The 17,511-nt window shown below is 46.5% G+C and overlaps 1 protein-coding gene across 2 annotated transcripts in view; it reads left to right on the top strand.

Annotated features, from left to right (window-relative positions):
• Window positions 1–17,511, top strand: part of ZDHHC14 (zDHHC palmitoyltransferase 14) — a 281,866-nt gene that overhangs the window by 191,266 nt on the left and 73,089 nt on the right. For both annotated transcript variants that reach the window (XM_082634320.1, XM_082634319.1), the window contains exon 3: window positions 14,070–14,228. In XM_082634320.1, the coding sequence (XP_082490446.1) occupies window positions 14,070–14,228 (159 nt within the window). The remainder of the gene's footprint in view (window positions 1–14,069; window positions 14,229–17,511) is intronic.

Here is a 17,511-nt window from a genome sequence, read left to right as displayed (position 1 = left end):
GCAAGATGCTGGCGCTCTGTGGGCAAGCTCTTCGTGCTGCTCCTACTGGTAAAGGGATCACATCATGTCCTCAAGGATGCAACCCAGAGTAAGAGTATTTGAATAATTTTATTTTCATTGCTGTAAGTGGAAAGGTGTTTAATTGAGGTTATTGGTTTCACGGTGGGCTAGATTCAGGTTAACAAGCGTTTATTAAGTGCTTACCTACAGTGCGCCTTCAACCCATTTACCATCCGCTTGTGGGACTAAAGCAGAAATACAGAAAATGAGTTCATGGAGAACACAGGCAAGTTATTCAGTGTTATTCAGACGCAGCCACACGCATGTTGAAAAGCACAAAGCAAAGTGGAATCAGAAAGCTGGGGAACAACTTTGAGGCCTACACCTCAAAACAGTTAGGAACCTCACTGGTCATCTCTCCAGCCCCCTGTTATACAGATCTGAGTAACCTAGGGAAGTTAAGCCACTTGGTGATGGCAGGGCATGGACAATATAACTTGGTGTCCTGACTCCCAGGAAAAAGCACTTTTCCCCTTGCTTCCTCACGGCGCAAATCTGGACAATTATTTTGGCAGATGAAAGAATGCAATGCCCAGTAGCATGAAAAGCACTCTTCCTAGAGATAAATGTTATGCTGAGATAATCTGTGCTAATTGAGCTAATTTTGTGACTTGGCCCCATATAGCACTCTGTGCTGCCAGAGGACCAGGGGGAGAATTAAAATTCTAAGAGCTGCAAGTGGCCCCTGATGAGTCAAATAACCTCATTCCCATAGAGTTTCAGGAATGAAAAAAATCTAAAAAATGTCTTACAACCCATCTTTAGTAGAGGTAGAAAGGACATCTTTTAAAAATTATTGATGAAACCTATGAATTCATAACTGTTTTTCAAAGCAGCAGATAATTCCATCGACATCTCAGTTTATGAAACGTAGGGAGCCAAAGCCATCTCAACCCCTTTACAAATGTTTTATGCCTCTTTCCAAACTCTGTTTTAAAAGTAACATTTTTGTTCTTTACAAAGTAATATATGTTGATTGCAGAAACTTTGAAACGCATAAAAAGAAAAATAGATTTTGTGTGTGTGTGTGGCTGCGCTGGGTCTTCGTTGCTGCGCATGGGCTTTCTCTAGCTGTGGAGAGCAGGGGCTACTCTTTGTTGTGGTGCGCGGGCTTCTCATTGCGGTGGCTTCTCTTGTTGCAGAGCACGGGCTCTAGGTGCGCGGGCTTCAGTAGTTGTGGCTCGTGGGCTCAGTAGTAGTGGCTCGCGGGCTCTACAGCACAGGCTCAGTAGTTGTGGCACACGGGCTTAGTTGCTCCGCGGCATGTGGGATCTTCCCGGACCAGGGCTCGAACCCGTGTCCCCTGCATTGGCAGGCAGAGTCTTAACCACTGCGCCACCAGGGAAGTCCGAAAAATAGATTTTAATTTATTGAATGTATTTCATTAATCCTACCAATCAGGTATATCCATGGCTAAGATTTGATGATCCTTCTAGTATTGTTTCTCTGCGTATTGTATTTTTACACAAACGTGGGCTCACATTGTACATTACTATTTTGAAACAGATTTTTTTCTCCCTCTTAATATGGTATGAACCTTTTGACCCCATCTATAATAGGTGTATGGTAGTCCGTTATATGATCCTATGTCATAATTCTTTTTTTTTTTTTTTTTTTTTTTTTTGCGGTATGCGGGCCTCTCACTGTGGCGGCCTCTTCCGTTGCGGAGCACAGGCTCTGGACGCGCAGGCTCAGCGGCCATGGCTCACGGGCCCAGCCGCTCCGCGGCATGTGGGATCTTCCCGGACCAGGGCAGGAACCAGTGTCCCCTGCATCGGCAGGCGGACTCTCAACCACTGCGCCACCAGGGAAGCCCATCATAGTTCTTTTAACCAATGCCTTCTATTGACATTTAAGTTGTTCTCAGTTTTTAATAATAAAAAACAGTGTTGCAATCAATATGCATGAAAATTTCCTTAGGTCAAATGCCTAAGAGTGCTGGGTCAAAGGATATGTACACTGTTAAGGTTTTGAGATATATAGCCAAATTGTTCCTCAAAAGGTTGTATTAATTTATATTCTCATCAAAAGTACATGAGATGCCTATTCTCCCTACTTTCACCAATGCTGAATGTTATCATTTAAAACTAACCTGTGACTTCATTTGTTTGAAACTGGGGGGAGCAAATCACAAACTTCCTGAATATATTTACTGACATATTTCCTTCTATGTGTGTGTTGCCTGTTCATCTTTTTTGCCCATTTTCTTACTGCAATATGTCTTTTTCCTAATCATTTGTAAGAGCTCTTTAAAGATATTACCCTTTTTTATATATGACACAAATATGTTTCTACTTTATTGTTTGCATTTTATGGAATTTTTTGACATACAGGTTTAAAAATTTTACCTATTCAGAACTATCCATCTTTTCTTTATGTATGCTGCCTTGTCATATATTTAGAAAGGGCTTCCCCAACCCCCAAGTCTTAAGTTTATGTATATTTTTCTAGTTCTTGTACCTTTTAATTTTTTACATTTAAATCTTTGGTATAAATTTTTTTTTTTTTCGGTATAAGATTTGAGGTATGGCTCCAACTTTAGATTTTTTCCCCCTAAAAGATTAACTGTTTATCCTAATTCCATTTATTGGATAATCCATGCTTCCCCTACTGATTTGAAATTCCGTATTTATCAAATACGGAATCATAGAATTTGCATTTATTTGGGAATGTTCTATTTTGTTTCAATGTTTCTTTTTTCCCCCCAGGACAATTATTTCTCCTCATTATTTTACTTTTGCAAATATTGTCAACTGTGTATTCTTCCAGATGAAGCTTAGAATCATTTTTTTCTACGTTGTCAAAATTTCCCCAAATCATATTGGGACTTTGATTAGCAGTGTAATAGATACATAAAGTCATCTAGGAAGAACTGATCTATTTAAAATACTGGATCTTTTGCTCTAGGATAGAGAATGTCTCTCCATGTTTTTCAAAATCTCCTTAAATTCTCTATATTGTTTTATAGTTGTCTTCATATGAGACCTACCTACCATTTTTTTGTTAATTCCTAGAATTTTGTGATTATTTTTTCTGTTGTAAATGGGATTTTACCCCCTTATAGTTTCCAAATGGTTACTGCCAATATATATTTTAAAACTTCTGAAATTTATAGACAGGTAGATAGATAGATTTATAATAGCCAACTTACTCAAGATTCTCATTCATTTTAACCAGTCTGTGTTGACTAAAGAGAAAAGAGTATAGGATCATAATAGATGGGCATTTTTTTCCATTATAGTGTATTTATAAATAGTATACACTAGCTCTACACTGGCATACTTAATTTTCTTTTCCTCAGTGCTAAAGATAAAATCTTATAACATCTTATACAGAATGAGATATAAGCCAGTCCTTGCATTCAGGTCCTTGCTACTGCCCTCGTATTAATGCCACTCAAATTTCAATAAAAGCCCATCAGATTTTCCTGGTGATAATGGTGAAGCACTGCCCTGCCCTCGCATGATTTCTAGTGCCCAGTTTTTACCTTTGTTTTCATCTCCTTGTCTTACAATATTGCAAACACTGACAACCCAAACTGATCTCTATCCTTGTACAATATTTAGTAGCTTCTGACACTGCAGGAACTGTGCCCCGTGGAGCAGAAACACACACAAATGTTTCTCGCTCTGGCCTTCAATAGAAGAATTGATTTTCATTTATGCAGCACAGCAGTTTTGTGTGTGTGTGTGTTCAGAGAACTTGGACCAAATTTGAGGGAAATTAAAACTTTGCAAGGACAAAGCCACCTTTATTTTGTTTATGTTTAAGGACAAGGCTTTGGCATTCATGTGGGAAAAAAACAGTGTGGCAAAAAATAAGGTAGCATTAATTTTCATTCTGCTTTGAGCATGTTTCGGATTAACTCAGTTAAACTAAAAAGGTCATAGCTACTAAGCACTTTCTTTTTCTTCTGCCTTTAATTGCATTAATGAGTAATATACATATATATGCAGATAGATAGATGATAGCTAGCTAGCTAGCTATATAGATAGATAGATAGAGATATTTTGCCCTATAGGATCTGGACAGGCCTCTCAAAAAGAAATTTTGATAATTATCAACATCATAGCATTTGACAGTTCAAGGTGTTTCCATGAACTACAATGCCCTTGAACTACAGGTAAATTATCATAGTTTAAATGTGGAGAAACTGAGGCCTATTTTCTCCACTGGATCAAAAAAAAATCACTCTCTTCGTCAGTGCCATTCGATGTTCCTTTTTTCTGGAATGTAGACTTTCAGAATTATTTTATTTATTTTTGTTTGTTTTGGCTGCACCGTGTGGCACGTGGGATCTTAATTTCCTGACCAGGGATCAAACCTGCGCCCCCTGCGTTGGAAGCATGGAGTCTTAACCACTGGACCACCAGGGAAGTCCCCAGAGTTATTTTGAAGAATATTGGATTTATAGTCATGGAATTATTTTTGCAACAGTATGAAGGTTGATGTTTACCACTCCGTAGTCACAGTTAAAATTCATCCTCCTAGCCATCTCCTTAACTGTAGGAGAACACACAAAGGAGGCCGAAATCTCCCCTTTAATGAAATTTAATTTAATTGTCCTTTCTTACCTGAACTTGGCTTCCACTCCAGACCATAGCTATTGTCTGTCATGGTATTTTTCTATCTGTGCCACCTGGAACCACAGCACAAATAGGTTGAGAATCACTGTCCTAGGTGATCTTGATCATCAGCCAAGTTTAAGATCAATTATTAAAAATGATTTGGGGGCTTCCCTGGTGGCGCAGTGGTTGAGAGTCCGCCTGCCGACGCAGGGGACACGGGTTCGTGCCCCGGTCCGGGAAGATCCCACGTGCCGCGGAGCGGCTGGGCCCGTGAGCCATGGCCACTGAGCCTGCGCGTCCGGAGCCTGTGCTCCGCAGCAGGAGAGGCCACAACAGTGAGAGGCCCGCGTACGGCCAAAAAAAAAAAAAAAAAAAAAGATTTGTTTGTACACTTAAATTATTAAAAATCCGTACTCTGGGTTTATCTGCCCTCCCTAGAGTATAAGCCACAAAAGGACAGAGGACTGATCTTATTCCCCACCGTATCCATAGCACCTGGGAGACCGTTTAGCATATAGTAGGTACCTAATACATATTCAAATGAGTGAATGAACGAAACCAGCCCTGAGCAGCACCTGAAGCTCACTCTTTGAGGCTCCCTTTTCTATTTTCTATTAAGGAGACAGGAAAAGGTTGCTTTGCCCAATTCTCTACACATACTTTCGTTGTGTTTTTCTCAATTCCTTGTTACAGTCCTAAGTAGTCAGGTTCTCATGAGGCTAAGAAGTGCCTATTAGAGTTCTCATCTGACAAATGCTTTTTCTTGACAAAGTTCTCTCCAAAAGGAGATGCATCCCACAAGCCTTTTGAGGACCAAGTCTAGAATAAGCCTCAGTCCTCTGTGGTTTCTAAGTGAAATTACCTTCTGCAACTCAAAACCACACGCTGGGGGCCAAGGCCAAAGGCCGAGCCACTTTGTGAAACGTGGGTTTGCCCTTTACGCTCATCATGTCCCCCTTCTGCGCCTGTCAGAGCCCCCGCTGTAAGCATTCCCACCCCTTCTATCTTCTTAATATGCTGGTGAGGGGCTTGGGGGCTCGTCTACGGGTCAGGACGTCATCAGCACCATTCACCTCTTCTTGTCACTCCCTCTCAGAGCCAGAAAGCATCGTGCCAGCCCATCCAGTTCCTCTCCCTGAGGACTTCACAGGCAGCTGCGGTCTCCATGGCTGGCCTTGCTTGCCCTGCTTTGCTCATGAAGGTGGGACCACCAGAGCGGGTTTGAGCCTCGGTGGAAAAAAGCTGGTACCCAACACCGCCACCACCACCCACGCCTCCAGCAGGGGCAGGCAGGCCAGTCTGTTTACATGGAAGATGCCAGGTCCCCTTGCAGACCCCCATCGCCAGGAATTTGTAGCAGGTTCCCCCATCCCTGCATGAGGATCCCTCTCTACATCTCTGCATCCTTAGGTGATTCTACCCATTGGAGGGCAGATCTGTGGCCTCTCACGGTGGCCGGCCCCACGCTCTTGCTGTCTCTACACAGGTGGTCCAAGCATCCTGGGCACGATGGGTTGATCCCTCTCACCAGTCGCCCATCCTGGCTTTGTTTCCAGTGCTCTCGGTTCAGCCCAAAGGGAACGGTTCCTTCCTGTTCCACCCCGGCATCCACTCTGTCACAAAGTCACCCCCTTGGTCCTGATGTCCCCGCCAGCTCCCACCTCTTACCTCAACATTTTCCCTGCTGGCGTGCCACACAATGCTCCTTGTCCCACAGGATGGGCGTCCCCTTGGATGGCGGGAGAGCTAAGCACACTGGGGAAACCCTGGGTTTCCTTTCCAGCACCTTTGCTGTGCTGATGCTCAGTCAGTGTCCTGGAGGGAATCCAGTATTCGGGTTTTCCCAAGTGTGTTTGACACACACTAAGGGACTCAGCCACACCGTCCCCTCCTTCCACCTCTCAGGCACTCCTTGCCTTTAAACGTAGGAGTGAGCACCTCAAGGCTCAGCCCTTGGCCCTCTCGCCTTCCAACACCTTCTGATGTTACCTTCTCTCCCCGTGTCATTGCCGGACCTGTATCTCCAGCCTCGGCCCTTCCTCTGAGGTCCCGTTCTGTATGCGCAGCTGCCTGTGTGATGTTTCCTCCCACTCAGTACCAGCAGACCTCCTCCTGCCCCCAGTGCACCTTCCCCGAAACGGGCAGTGCTCCCTGCCTCGGGGGATGCCGCCACCGTGCTCCCCTGCCACCAGCCGGAGCCCGAGGCTCATCCCGCTCACCCACCTGCCTCTCATTCACCACATCTGTCAATAATTGATGTTGCCATTTTAATGTTTCTGGAATGTATCTACCTCGCTACATCATCACAGCCACCGCCATGTTTCAGGCTGACATCAGCTCTAGCTTGTACTCCAAACCCCTCCTAACGGGCCCTGAATCCATCTTGCTTCCCCCTCCTTCCCCCAATCCATCTCTGAGCCTGCGGTCAGTGTGATATTTTTTAATTCCTACACAGCATGGAACTCTTCTTGGCTTCTATGTTAGGGTTCTCTGTCTGGAGAAAAAGAACTGACAGGAACTATAGGTAACAGAAATTATAGAAAAAATTTTATTTTCTTTTAAGATCCTTGTTTTTAAGGAGCTGGCTCATGCACTGGTGGGGCTGGGAAGTTTGAAGTTTGTTGGGAAAGCTGGAAAGTCAGGCAAGAGTTGATGTCGCAGTCTTGAGTCCCAGTTACTCAGGGCAGCAGGCTGGACACCCAGGCGGGGTTTCTTACATTGCAGTCTTGAGGAGAATTTTCTTCTACTTCGGGGAACCTCAGTCTTTGTTCTTAAGGCGTGCAACTGATTGGCTGAGGCCCTCCCATGTTAAGGAGGGTCGTCTGCTTTACTCAAAGTCTGCTGATTTCAGTGCTAATCTCACCTAAACATACCTTCGAAGCGACAGCTAGACTGGTGTTTGACTAACATCTGGGCACAGAGCTTAGCCAAGTTGACATGAAACTAATGATCAAGCTTCCTTTTGCGCTTAGACTGAAGGCCAACATCCCAAACCTGACTCCAGGGCTCTGAGCGATCTAGCCCCTGCCCTCCTCCTCCCTGCCTGTCTCCCGTTCACTCTGTATCCTGGTCACACTGGCCTCCCGTCGGTCCTGGATATGCCAGCTGCTTGCTGTCCCGAGAGCAGTACACAAGTTGCTCCCTCGGCCTGAGATGCCCTGCTTCCCAGTCCCGGCGTGCGTGCACACTCACACACACACACACACACACACACACACAAGCAGGAGCTCCCACGCACGTTGCCTGGGGAAGCCCTACTCAGTCGTCCTTCAGATTCTGGTCCAAATGCCACACCCTGTGGGAAGAGGCAGCCTCCCCTGCTCTCCGACTCGCAGCAACGCTGTGCGTAATGATGCACGTACTTGTGCGATTATTTCGTTCGTGTGTCTGTCTCTGCCACTAGACTGTAAATCCTTGAAGGCAGGGGCCAGATCTCCTCGAAGGTCTGTGTCGCCCACCAGGGTGCCTCCAACTCCCATCGGTGTTGAGAGAGTGAACGAACGATTTGGAACAGTACCCGGGCCTTGAGTGTCGTCTGTCGTCCAGTCCTCGTAGGGCTCGTCCCAGCGACGGCCAGCCTGCCCTCGCCTGTGGCTCCCCCCAAGCTTCCCTTGTTCTCTTGCTGTGGCCTTGCAGACGCTCTCTGCTCCACCTTGGGATGAGCTCCCCCAAGCAGAGGAGACCCCCTGTCTACCCACCTCGTGGCTTAGGTTTGAAACTCTGCCTGCCTGAGCCTCACCTCAGGCATCAGCTTCAGTCCTTGAAGATAAGCACTGAAGACAAAGTGACTGGGCAAAGCTTTTAACTGGAGGGGACTGTCCCCCCCCACCATGAGCCCTCATCTGCATTTTTGTATGTAAGCATTTGTGGAGGCAAAGCTACCGCCGCCCAACGTATTCGTGAGAAAATACTCACATTTTTACTGTCTTGAGTGGAAATAACCAATATCTGTAGACCAGAATTTGCTGTACCTTTTCCTGCAAACACTTAAAATAATAGAAGTTGACTTGGCTGACATTTAGTCATTGTTAATATTTTCCTATAAACTTGGAAGTTTACAAACTGTAAGCTGAGAGATTGTCTTAAATGGCTCTAAAAATAACCATCTTCCTTTGCGATAGATCAACCCTTCCAAGGTTGGGTAGTTTGTGTCCCAAATGCCTCAGAGCATCAATGAAAAGAGCCTTATGAACATTTCAGATTTGTTGGATCCAACAGCTGTCCTGCAGCACATTCAATCCATATAGTCATGAAGGCTTGAGTATAAAGCAAATCACACTTTCCCTGTGACTTATATCCTAATGCAGAGATGCTTTATCTTCATTCCGGCTAAATGCCTATTAGTAGAGGTTCCTCCCGCTCTGGCGGGTGTGCCGTCAGCTGGTGAATGGTCTGTGAAACACCAGTGCACCAGGGAATGACACTGTTCTGCATCCTTTTGATAAAGGAAAAGAATCTTAATCTACATCTTTTGTAAATTGGGATTTTTTTTTCCCTTTGCCTTTTAAAAAAGCAGAGTTCCATTACTTTATATGGTGAATTTCAGCAGTTGTTAAATTCGTCAATGTTGTCCCTGAATTTGGGGCAGGATTAACTCAGGGGCGGACAAATGGGTCTCTCAGAATGTTAGCACTCTGTGATTCCTCCCAAGAAAAGGTGACTTGTTTTTTGGAGAGTGGCTTTGAAATGTGCATACATTAACAAACAGCTTACCTGAGACTCTGACAAGCCCAGGATTTCTCCTTGAGTGAAAAACTCAGTGAGCGGGCAGCTTTGTGTCCCTGAACTTGCACGGAACAGCTGCTCTTCCCCTCTCCCCAGCTCTCCTAATTCTTTGCCCGTCTCCCAGCAATTTGGAGGGGGCGAGGTGGAGAGACTTTATGAAGAAGAAGGTCACTTCAACCTTTTAAGTTTTCTTTCAAAACGTTAGTGTATAAAAATGTCCTCGAAAAATACTGACTCATATAAGCTTGCAGAACTGTTAGAGGTTTTCCTCCCCCAATTCTAGTGTTCTTTACCCATTAGCTATTGCAGACTTTGATTATTCTTTTTCAACAGCTGTACTTGAAACCACAAAGGGCAGCCCTAAGAAGCAGAGACACCATTGTTGCCAACAACAAAAGCCAAAACCCAAACCACAGAGTAATTGAGGATTAGGATGGGAACACCACCTTCTGGGCCCCGGGATGCAGGCCACGGGTGCTTGTCATCCTCAGGGATGAGAAGCCTTTCACGACCGGCCACTGGTGCCAGTCTGAATGTCGAAGAAGCGTTTCTTTTGTCCTCAGGTGTGGGTGTGAAGCCTTGGGTTTCAAGGCTCCGTTGTTCCCATCTGCCCTGGATGCAGGCATTCCAGAAAGCCTTTGGTCTGGGGCGACTGTTGAATGTATTTTATGAAAGAAATGACAATTTGGGGGTACCTTGAGGTAGACAGCTACCCATATAGCCTGGCCCTCCCAGGTGGCACTGACTAGCTTTGTGAGATGGGTCTTTGGGCCAGCAAAGCCTGTAAAGAGGACACGTAAAGAGGAGCAACAGCTTCAGAAGGACCCCGCGAGAGGTGTTCCTGGGGAAGGGCGAGTCACCGGGCTGTGTGACTCTGACCGGTGGGCGTGGAGAAGCTTCCCAGCATCATTCCTCCCTACCTGCCAGAACTGGCCTTCCATTCAGCAGGCAGTTCCTGGGGACCTACTGTGTGTAGACCCTGTGCAGGACAGGGGAAACATGAAAGCAGTAGGGCGTGGCCCCTGCCCTGGCGCCGCGGCGTCTGGGGGAAGACACGGAGCTAAATCCTCGTGGTCACCACACCGGCAGAGGACCCAGGGTGTCCCTCGGACCTGTGAACCCCACCAGCAGAGGACAAGTCTGTTTAGTTCCTGTTGCATCCCCAGCTGCCAGCACAGGGCTGGCACCTACGAGCCCAGCACAGATCTATTGACTGGATAAATGCACGAGCTAGGTGCAGCGACAGCCCAAGAGAGGAAGGAAGTGACACAGCTTTCAAGGCATTTCCACGGGAGAAGCTTGAACCGGACCTTCTAGGTTGAGTATCTGGAGGGCAGGGAGGCCCGAGCGGAGAAGAGATGCTTGGAAGCGTGAACAGCGGTGCCTGCTCCGGGGCCGCAAGGAGGCCACTGCCTCGGGCTCGGGCTGCAGGAAGACAAGAGCGGGGCACATGGACGACCTGGGGCACCTCACCAGAGGCCAGGGTTTCTCCTTCGCCAGACTTGCACTTAGGAAGCAGGCTCTGAAGGCCGGGAGGAGAGCAGACCAGGGGTGTCAGGGGACCCAGGGCTCATCAAACAGCCCGGCAGGACCCCTTGCTGACCGCTCCCCACGCGACATCTCTGCTCATTTCTGGGTCCTCCACTGCCTCCGGTGCAGTATTTTGCATAAAGTAAATAATGCATAAATATCGGTTGATTTCTTTTCCCCTTAGTTCTGTGGTCCTTCAGTCCTTTCAGGGCCTAGGTGGGCCTTGATTCCAGGTCCTCTGATTCTTCCATTCTTTTACATAAAGAGCTCTCCAAATATTTAGTCAAAACGTTTTTGGTTTTGGTTTCATTCTTAAGCTTCGGTGTACCATGTCTGTTGAATTCCAGCTTCAGCTCAAATTTTTATCAATGATTTCATCTTTCAAGAATGTACTTTAGAACTACAAGATGACTAGAGTTGGTCTTAAGGAGTGCGGGTACATACTCACGTTTTAAAGTCATTGTTTCTCAGAATGTGGCTTTTTTTAGGAGTCGCTCTAGTGGATAAGTTTGTCATTCCCGCTTCTTAAAATATTTTTCTTGACAAATCATTGTTTACACTTTTCAGGTTAAAGGAACACAAATATTATTGATTGGGTTATTGTTCTTTTGAAACCTCTATCCGACTTTCTAGTTTTCCTACGCATGTTTTCAAGAGCTAAATAGATACAGTGGGTTTCACAGCTGACATAAGGCTAGCGAGGCACCAAGTCATAATTAATTTAGGCCTCAGTGGCATCCAGTTGGCACTGGAAGGGTTGTGACCTTATCTTTGATGTGTTCAAAGCCAGTTATTTTTACCCTGATGCTTCAGGAAGTACGCAGCCACTTCATCTCTTTGTTTTCTTATCACAGAATCAGTCGAGATGCTGCCCTCTTTCCAGTGTATGTGCTTTGGAAGCTGGTCCCTCTCCAGATGCCTGCTGAACTTAGCACTGTTTAGTAGGGCAGCCACTTGGGGTGCCAGGCAGGTGCGGGACATGCCAAGAGAGGGTGTCCTGCTTGGCAAGGCCACCCAGAGTCCTTGGGATGGCGCCACAGCTGTTTAATTATTCAGGTGGAATGACTGTCCTCAGCGGAGGTGTAAAGCTGAAGGGCCGCTCTTACCCTCCGTGTCCCTGCTCCATGCTGCCTTCTCTCCCTCCGATGTTCCTGAACTCTGACCTCTCCTAATACGCCCTCCTTGTGGAACTTTAATTTTCCATGAAGAGTCAATGGCCTGGAACCACTCAAAATGTTGGCCCTACCAGTGGGGCTGGTATCTTCACACATATCAAAGCCTTAGGCTAAAGCGCTAAGGGCAGATTTCAGGCCTCAGAGAGCCTCTTAAAGAAGATTGGGGTAAAGGGGGCACCCCCTGAAATCATGACTTGTGAGCTGTGAATTCTGGGAGTGAGAGCAGTCCTGGGGGCACAGAGGGTGCAGCTCTGCAGGTTCCATCGGCTGTTCCTCATCACCAGGTTCTCCGTGTGGAAATGCTTGGGTGGCTGGCTGTGATTTGTGAAGCGGCCCCTTCCTGTGTGCAAAGGTTCTCCAAGTTTCTGTGTTCTCTAAGTTTAGCTCTCTATCATACCTGTGAGTGTATCTGGGTACACGACAAAGAGGAACGTGAGAGGAAGAGGTACATGTGACGTGTGGATGGGCGGCGTTTACAGGCATCCGGGAGCAGGGTTCTCAAACTTTAAGGTGCACGACACCCGCTGGGGTGGAGGGGGCTAGTGGTCTCCGTAAATGCAGATTCTGATTCAGGAGCTCTGGGGCGGGACTGAGAGAGAATGTGCTTCTCTGACAAGCTCGCGGGTGATGCGGATGCTGCATGGACCAGAGTGACAAGGCCCTGATTCCCATACCTGGGGAGCTTTTAAAACCTCTGATGCCAGGCTGCACCCCACAAATGAAATCAGAATATCTGAGAGCAGGACGGTAGCATCAGCAGTTTTGAAAGCTCGCCACGTAATTCTCGCCCAGGTTGAGTTCGTGGCCGGGAGGGGGGTGGGGGGAGCTGAGTGGAGGATGGGACTCATTCCTATCACTTGGGAAATTTACCAAAAGTATGTTGCAGCTGTCGCCGTCTGATAGTGTATGAATTAAAACGAACTCAATGTTACCAGCTCTGTTTTAAAAGAACACCATGAAGTTTCCCCGGAGTTCCTCCAGCCACCAGGCTCTGCCCAACCTGTGTTCATCAGCCGCAGAGTCCCAGCTGAAGCCCTCACAGAGATTCTTGCTGTTCTCCATTCACCCGTGGCCTTCCGTTCCTGTTGCACAGCTTGCTGACCTCAATTCTTTGTGGCTGTGAGGGGTCTAGATGAGAATAAAATGTTTTATCTTCCTGTAGAGCAGGGGTTCTCAACCGTACAGCACATTAGAATCACCCTGGGCGATTCTGATTTATCGGGTCTGGGGCAGCGTCCCTGCACTAGGCGAGTTTGAAAAACTCCCTGGGTGATTCTAATGTGAACTCAGGGATGAGAGCCAGGTTATAAGATAAAATGAAGCTTGAACAAAAAAAAAATATGTATTTGTATTTTCTTCAACATTTAAAAAAACTTGTTCTAAAAAATAAAAGATGCTGTTCAGACAATAAAATATAGAAATTGTTTTTTTAAATATACATGTAATGATTTTATTTAAATATATGTTTAAATCTGTAAACCCCCCCACCCAATATCTGGTATTTTTGAGGAGGCCAAGGCGCAAAGTGGGGCGATTCTTGAGCCAGCGTCGGAGAAGCGAAATGTTCCTGATGTAAATATCACCACTGTATTAATTAGGACAGCGCCAGCTGGTGTAGGATCTCCGTGCATGTGTGCATAGTCATTCAGGGGGCCGCAGTGTATGTCTCCAAGGTGGCCTGCGGAAGGGGGGAAACAGTGGGTGGGGTTCAGGGGAGGCTCCCACCTGCCGGGCGGGGCCACGTGTACTTGCACCCCATTGGGCAGAGCTCAGTCACGTGGTCACTGCGGCGTGTGTGGAATTGTCAGCGCAGCCCCAAGCCCTCGAGGAGCACGAAGGTTGCGGGACGGCCAGCCTTCGGTGTGCTACCGCATTTGTGTGTCTGGGGGTCAGGTGCCTCCCAGAAAGGCGCTGGCTGTGGGCCCTGCACTTGGAAATGCAGATTCCAGGCCTACTAGAGAGCTTAAGTGCTATGTTAAGCCCCTGTGCTCTTGTCTTCTTTTCTCCACAGATGTCGCAAACGGCACCAGTTCAGGGGGGTACCGCCCACCTCCCAGAACCAAGGAAGTCATCATCAATGGCCAGACTGTGAAACTTAAATATTGTTTCACCTGCAAGATTTTCCGGCCCCCTCGTGCCTCTCATTGTAGCCTTTGCGATAACTGCGTAGGTGAGTAGAAGCAGAAACTGCCTCCGTCCCGCCTCTAATGTTTGTGCTAAAATGTCTGTAGCTGATGGAGTAGAGACTTCCCGTGAATAGACCTGTGCTAAAGAGAGTCAGCATGTGTGTCTCTTTAATCCTTCAGGACTAAACAGCCTCCTGCCCCGATCCCGTTCACCAAGCCCAGCGTTGCCAAATCTTTTTTCTGTTTACATCCTGCAACACATCCTGCAACACCACGCGGACAGCAGAACGTCCTAGGCCTTCTCCTCCCGGGTACACAAGACCAGAGTGGGGGTTCTTTGTGCCCTGGAGCTGCCGGGTTGGCAGACACTTGAAATAAAATAAAACCATTTCGCCCCTAGATCCTCCATTGCCCAAGGAGCTGGCTGCATGCATAGCCAGACTCTCCCAGCTCCTCAGAGGGGCATTGTGCTTGGGTAGCTGGAGGCATTTGAAGCCCAAGGAGAGGAAGAGGGGAGAAGCCAAGAGACTTCTGGGCCTACAGTTAGGATCATAACTCTTCCCAGAGACCACTTACCTTCTCTGTCGGCTTGCTTTCTCCAGAACAGGCTAGGAAACAGGCAGAGGGAACACCGTGGAGCACAGAGGTCCTCCAGTGTAACACTTGGCCCTGCTGTTAGGCTGCCACCACCCCAGCACAGGATTTTTACAACTGATGTGGGTGCCAGCCCCTTGGAATTACTTGGGCAGCACTTCCTGTCACTTCAGACTGAGAGCTACTACCCACACCCGCAGACCATCTTCTCCCCAGGGATGGAGCTTCTCAGAGATGAGGTTGGCAAGTGACAGGAAGGGTAGTGAGAAATGGACGGAGGCTTTGCCACACGGGGGAAGACCCACAGTTCTTCAGCCCCATAGCCTGCCTCTAAAAGAAAGAACCAGGGATTTTCCTGGGCGAATAGACATGGAAATCCTGTTAACCTCACACCTGAAAGGATAGAACGCCTCAGAACAAACCTTGTTTCCCTTAGTAACACATTATCAATTGTCAACCCTTTTCGAGCCTATTAGAATTTGTAGTCTCAATTCTTCAGAAAAAAAAAAAAAGGTTATGTAATGTTTCCTGCTGTGCAAAGCCATTTTCCTTTTATTTGTCTGAAATTTACTTTATCCTCACTTTAATAATCTACAGTTTGGTAGAAAGCCCATGTTTTCCCTCTCAGGCCTTTTTTTGGTATTATTCACTTGGAAAAATTACTTTTAGCCTTTGTCTCTGTAGCAAAACGGCATGGAATTTTGTTGTCTTTCCCAAGTAGTAAGAACCAGTTAAGAGCCTGGAATCTGGTACCCAGTGGCCTGGGTACAAATACTAGCTTCATGACTTAGACAAGCAACCTCAACTCTCTATGCCTTGGTTTTCTCATCTCTACAATGGTGTTAATAGGAGTGCCTACCTCATGGGATGGTTGACAGAGTAAATGAGTTGACGCATGCAGGGCACTTAGACCGGTGCCTGGCTTTCGGCAAATGCTCTGTGATTGTTAGCTGCTATTCTGTTATTACTACTGCTCCCTTGACATTTTTGATTGGCTTTCTCTGGCCAATTTCTTGATCTACTGTATCCCTCTACAGGTATGGTGACCAAAACTATACCTGGTCCTCTATGTGAGGACACACACCAGGGTTTCCACAAGGACACATGACAGCCTTTGTGTGATTTCGGATACCCTTCCTGATGACTGCAGCCCCAGTGGCCATCCCATGCCCATCTCGAACATACTTTTAAGCCAAAGCAGCACAGTGGCTTAAATGTCTTCAGGGGAATAATCTGTAGGGATTCAGAGGACCCTTTCTTGGGTTGTAATTTTGATATTATATGATGAAATATTATATGATGGAATATATATGTATTTTTTCATTCACATAAAATCTTTTGCTTGTCTTCTCCTGGAGCTCTAATGACTTGTTCCAGTTGGCATTTATAGGAAGGGAGTTGTTGCCTACAAACCTGAAGAGTTTACGGGGCATCTCCTTCTCTTTATCATTTATAAAAATGTTTACCTAGACAATGTTTACTAGACACCCGACTGTCAGTTGGTCTCAATCTTCTGTCTCCTGTCTCTAGGCTAGATTCCTAATCATGATGAAACGTTCCTCTCTATCTCATAGTGTTTTAAAATTCTCTTCGGATCATACTGTAAAACACTTTCTGAAAGTTCGTCTAATTCCCTCATTTGTTCCCTCCATCACCCATAGGTGAACATAGGTTTACATGTTCCTTAAAGAACCCTGATGAATTAGATGTAAAATCGTCTTACCAGAATTATATACATCGTTAATGGTGTACTTCTCCTATAGTATAACTGTGTAAGATAGTACCCTTTCTTATAGAAACTACCAGCTGAGAAAATAAGAGCCATCCGTCTATAATATCCAGGAGCCCTTCTGATAGGTTCTGAGCAACCTTTCTGATAAATCCACGTCACATGCTCATCCAGAACTCCACAAGCAAGCATGGGGCTGTCCTGTAATAGGAAGATGCAGAACAGGAAAGGGAAAGGAGAGGAAGCGGGGAGGTTGGGTGGGCTCAGAGGAGGAGACTGGATGAAGAGCGCATTGACAACAGCTGCCTCTAAGCATCATTTGACGGCCCTAGGGCTGGAGGTTGGCAAACCCTGATCAGGGCCCCACTGTGTGGAGGACAGGTGAGATAAACAGCATACAGTTGATGTAAAATAAAGCTACTCACTGCGCTCGGGGAACAACCACACAACGACTCAAACCTACATAGTTTTTTTGGTTTTCCAGTTCATTACACTGCATTTGGGCCTTTGGTGTGACCCATTAACTGACCAGCGAATTGGACCTTGTGCCTTTGGGAAAAGAGAGTGGAAAGCAAATGTCTCCAACTGAGAAGTATAACTGCAGAGTTTGCTGCTATTTTATTTTTAGATAGAAAGTTTTTATTGAAAGAATTCTACTTTTTGCAGCCACGGGAAAAAAAGAATACAATGATGTCCTGAAAGCCAGGGTCTACACACGTGGCTTCCCTTCCCTTGTAATGAATGGGTTTGGGTTGGTCCTTCCTAGGCACACAAATAAATGCCACTTTGCACTGGGAGGGGGGAGAGGAAAATGCAGCTTCCCAGGCAGTTCAGAAGCATATTTTTCTGTGTTAAAAAAGTTTGAAATGAGAGCAGAATTGTAGGGGCTGTGTCCTTGGAGTTGAGGACTAAGGGAAGAGCTCTCTTGGGGAGCAAACTCTGTTGCTAACATAGAACAGGTTAGCAAAGCCAGGCGGTTGGGACATGGCTATAAGGACGAACAG

The sequence above is a fragment of the Mesoplodon mirus genome, assembly GCF_964341445.2.
Source record: "Mesoplodon mirus genome assembly, chromosome: 10".
NCBI classification, from domain to species: domain Eukaryota; kingdom Metazoa; phylum Chordata; class Mammalia; order Artiodactyla; family Ziphiidae; genus Mesoplodon; species Mesoplodon mirus.
This window is presented reverse-complemented; position numbering and strand designations above follow the sequence as displayed.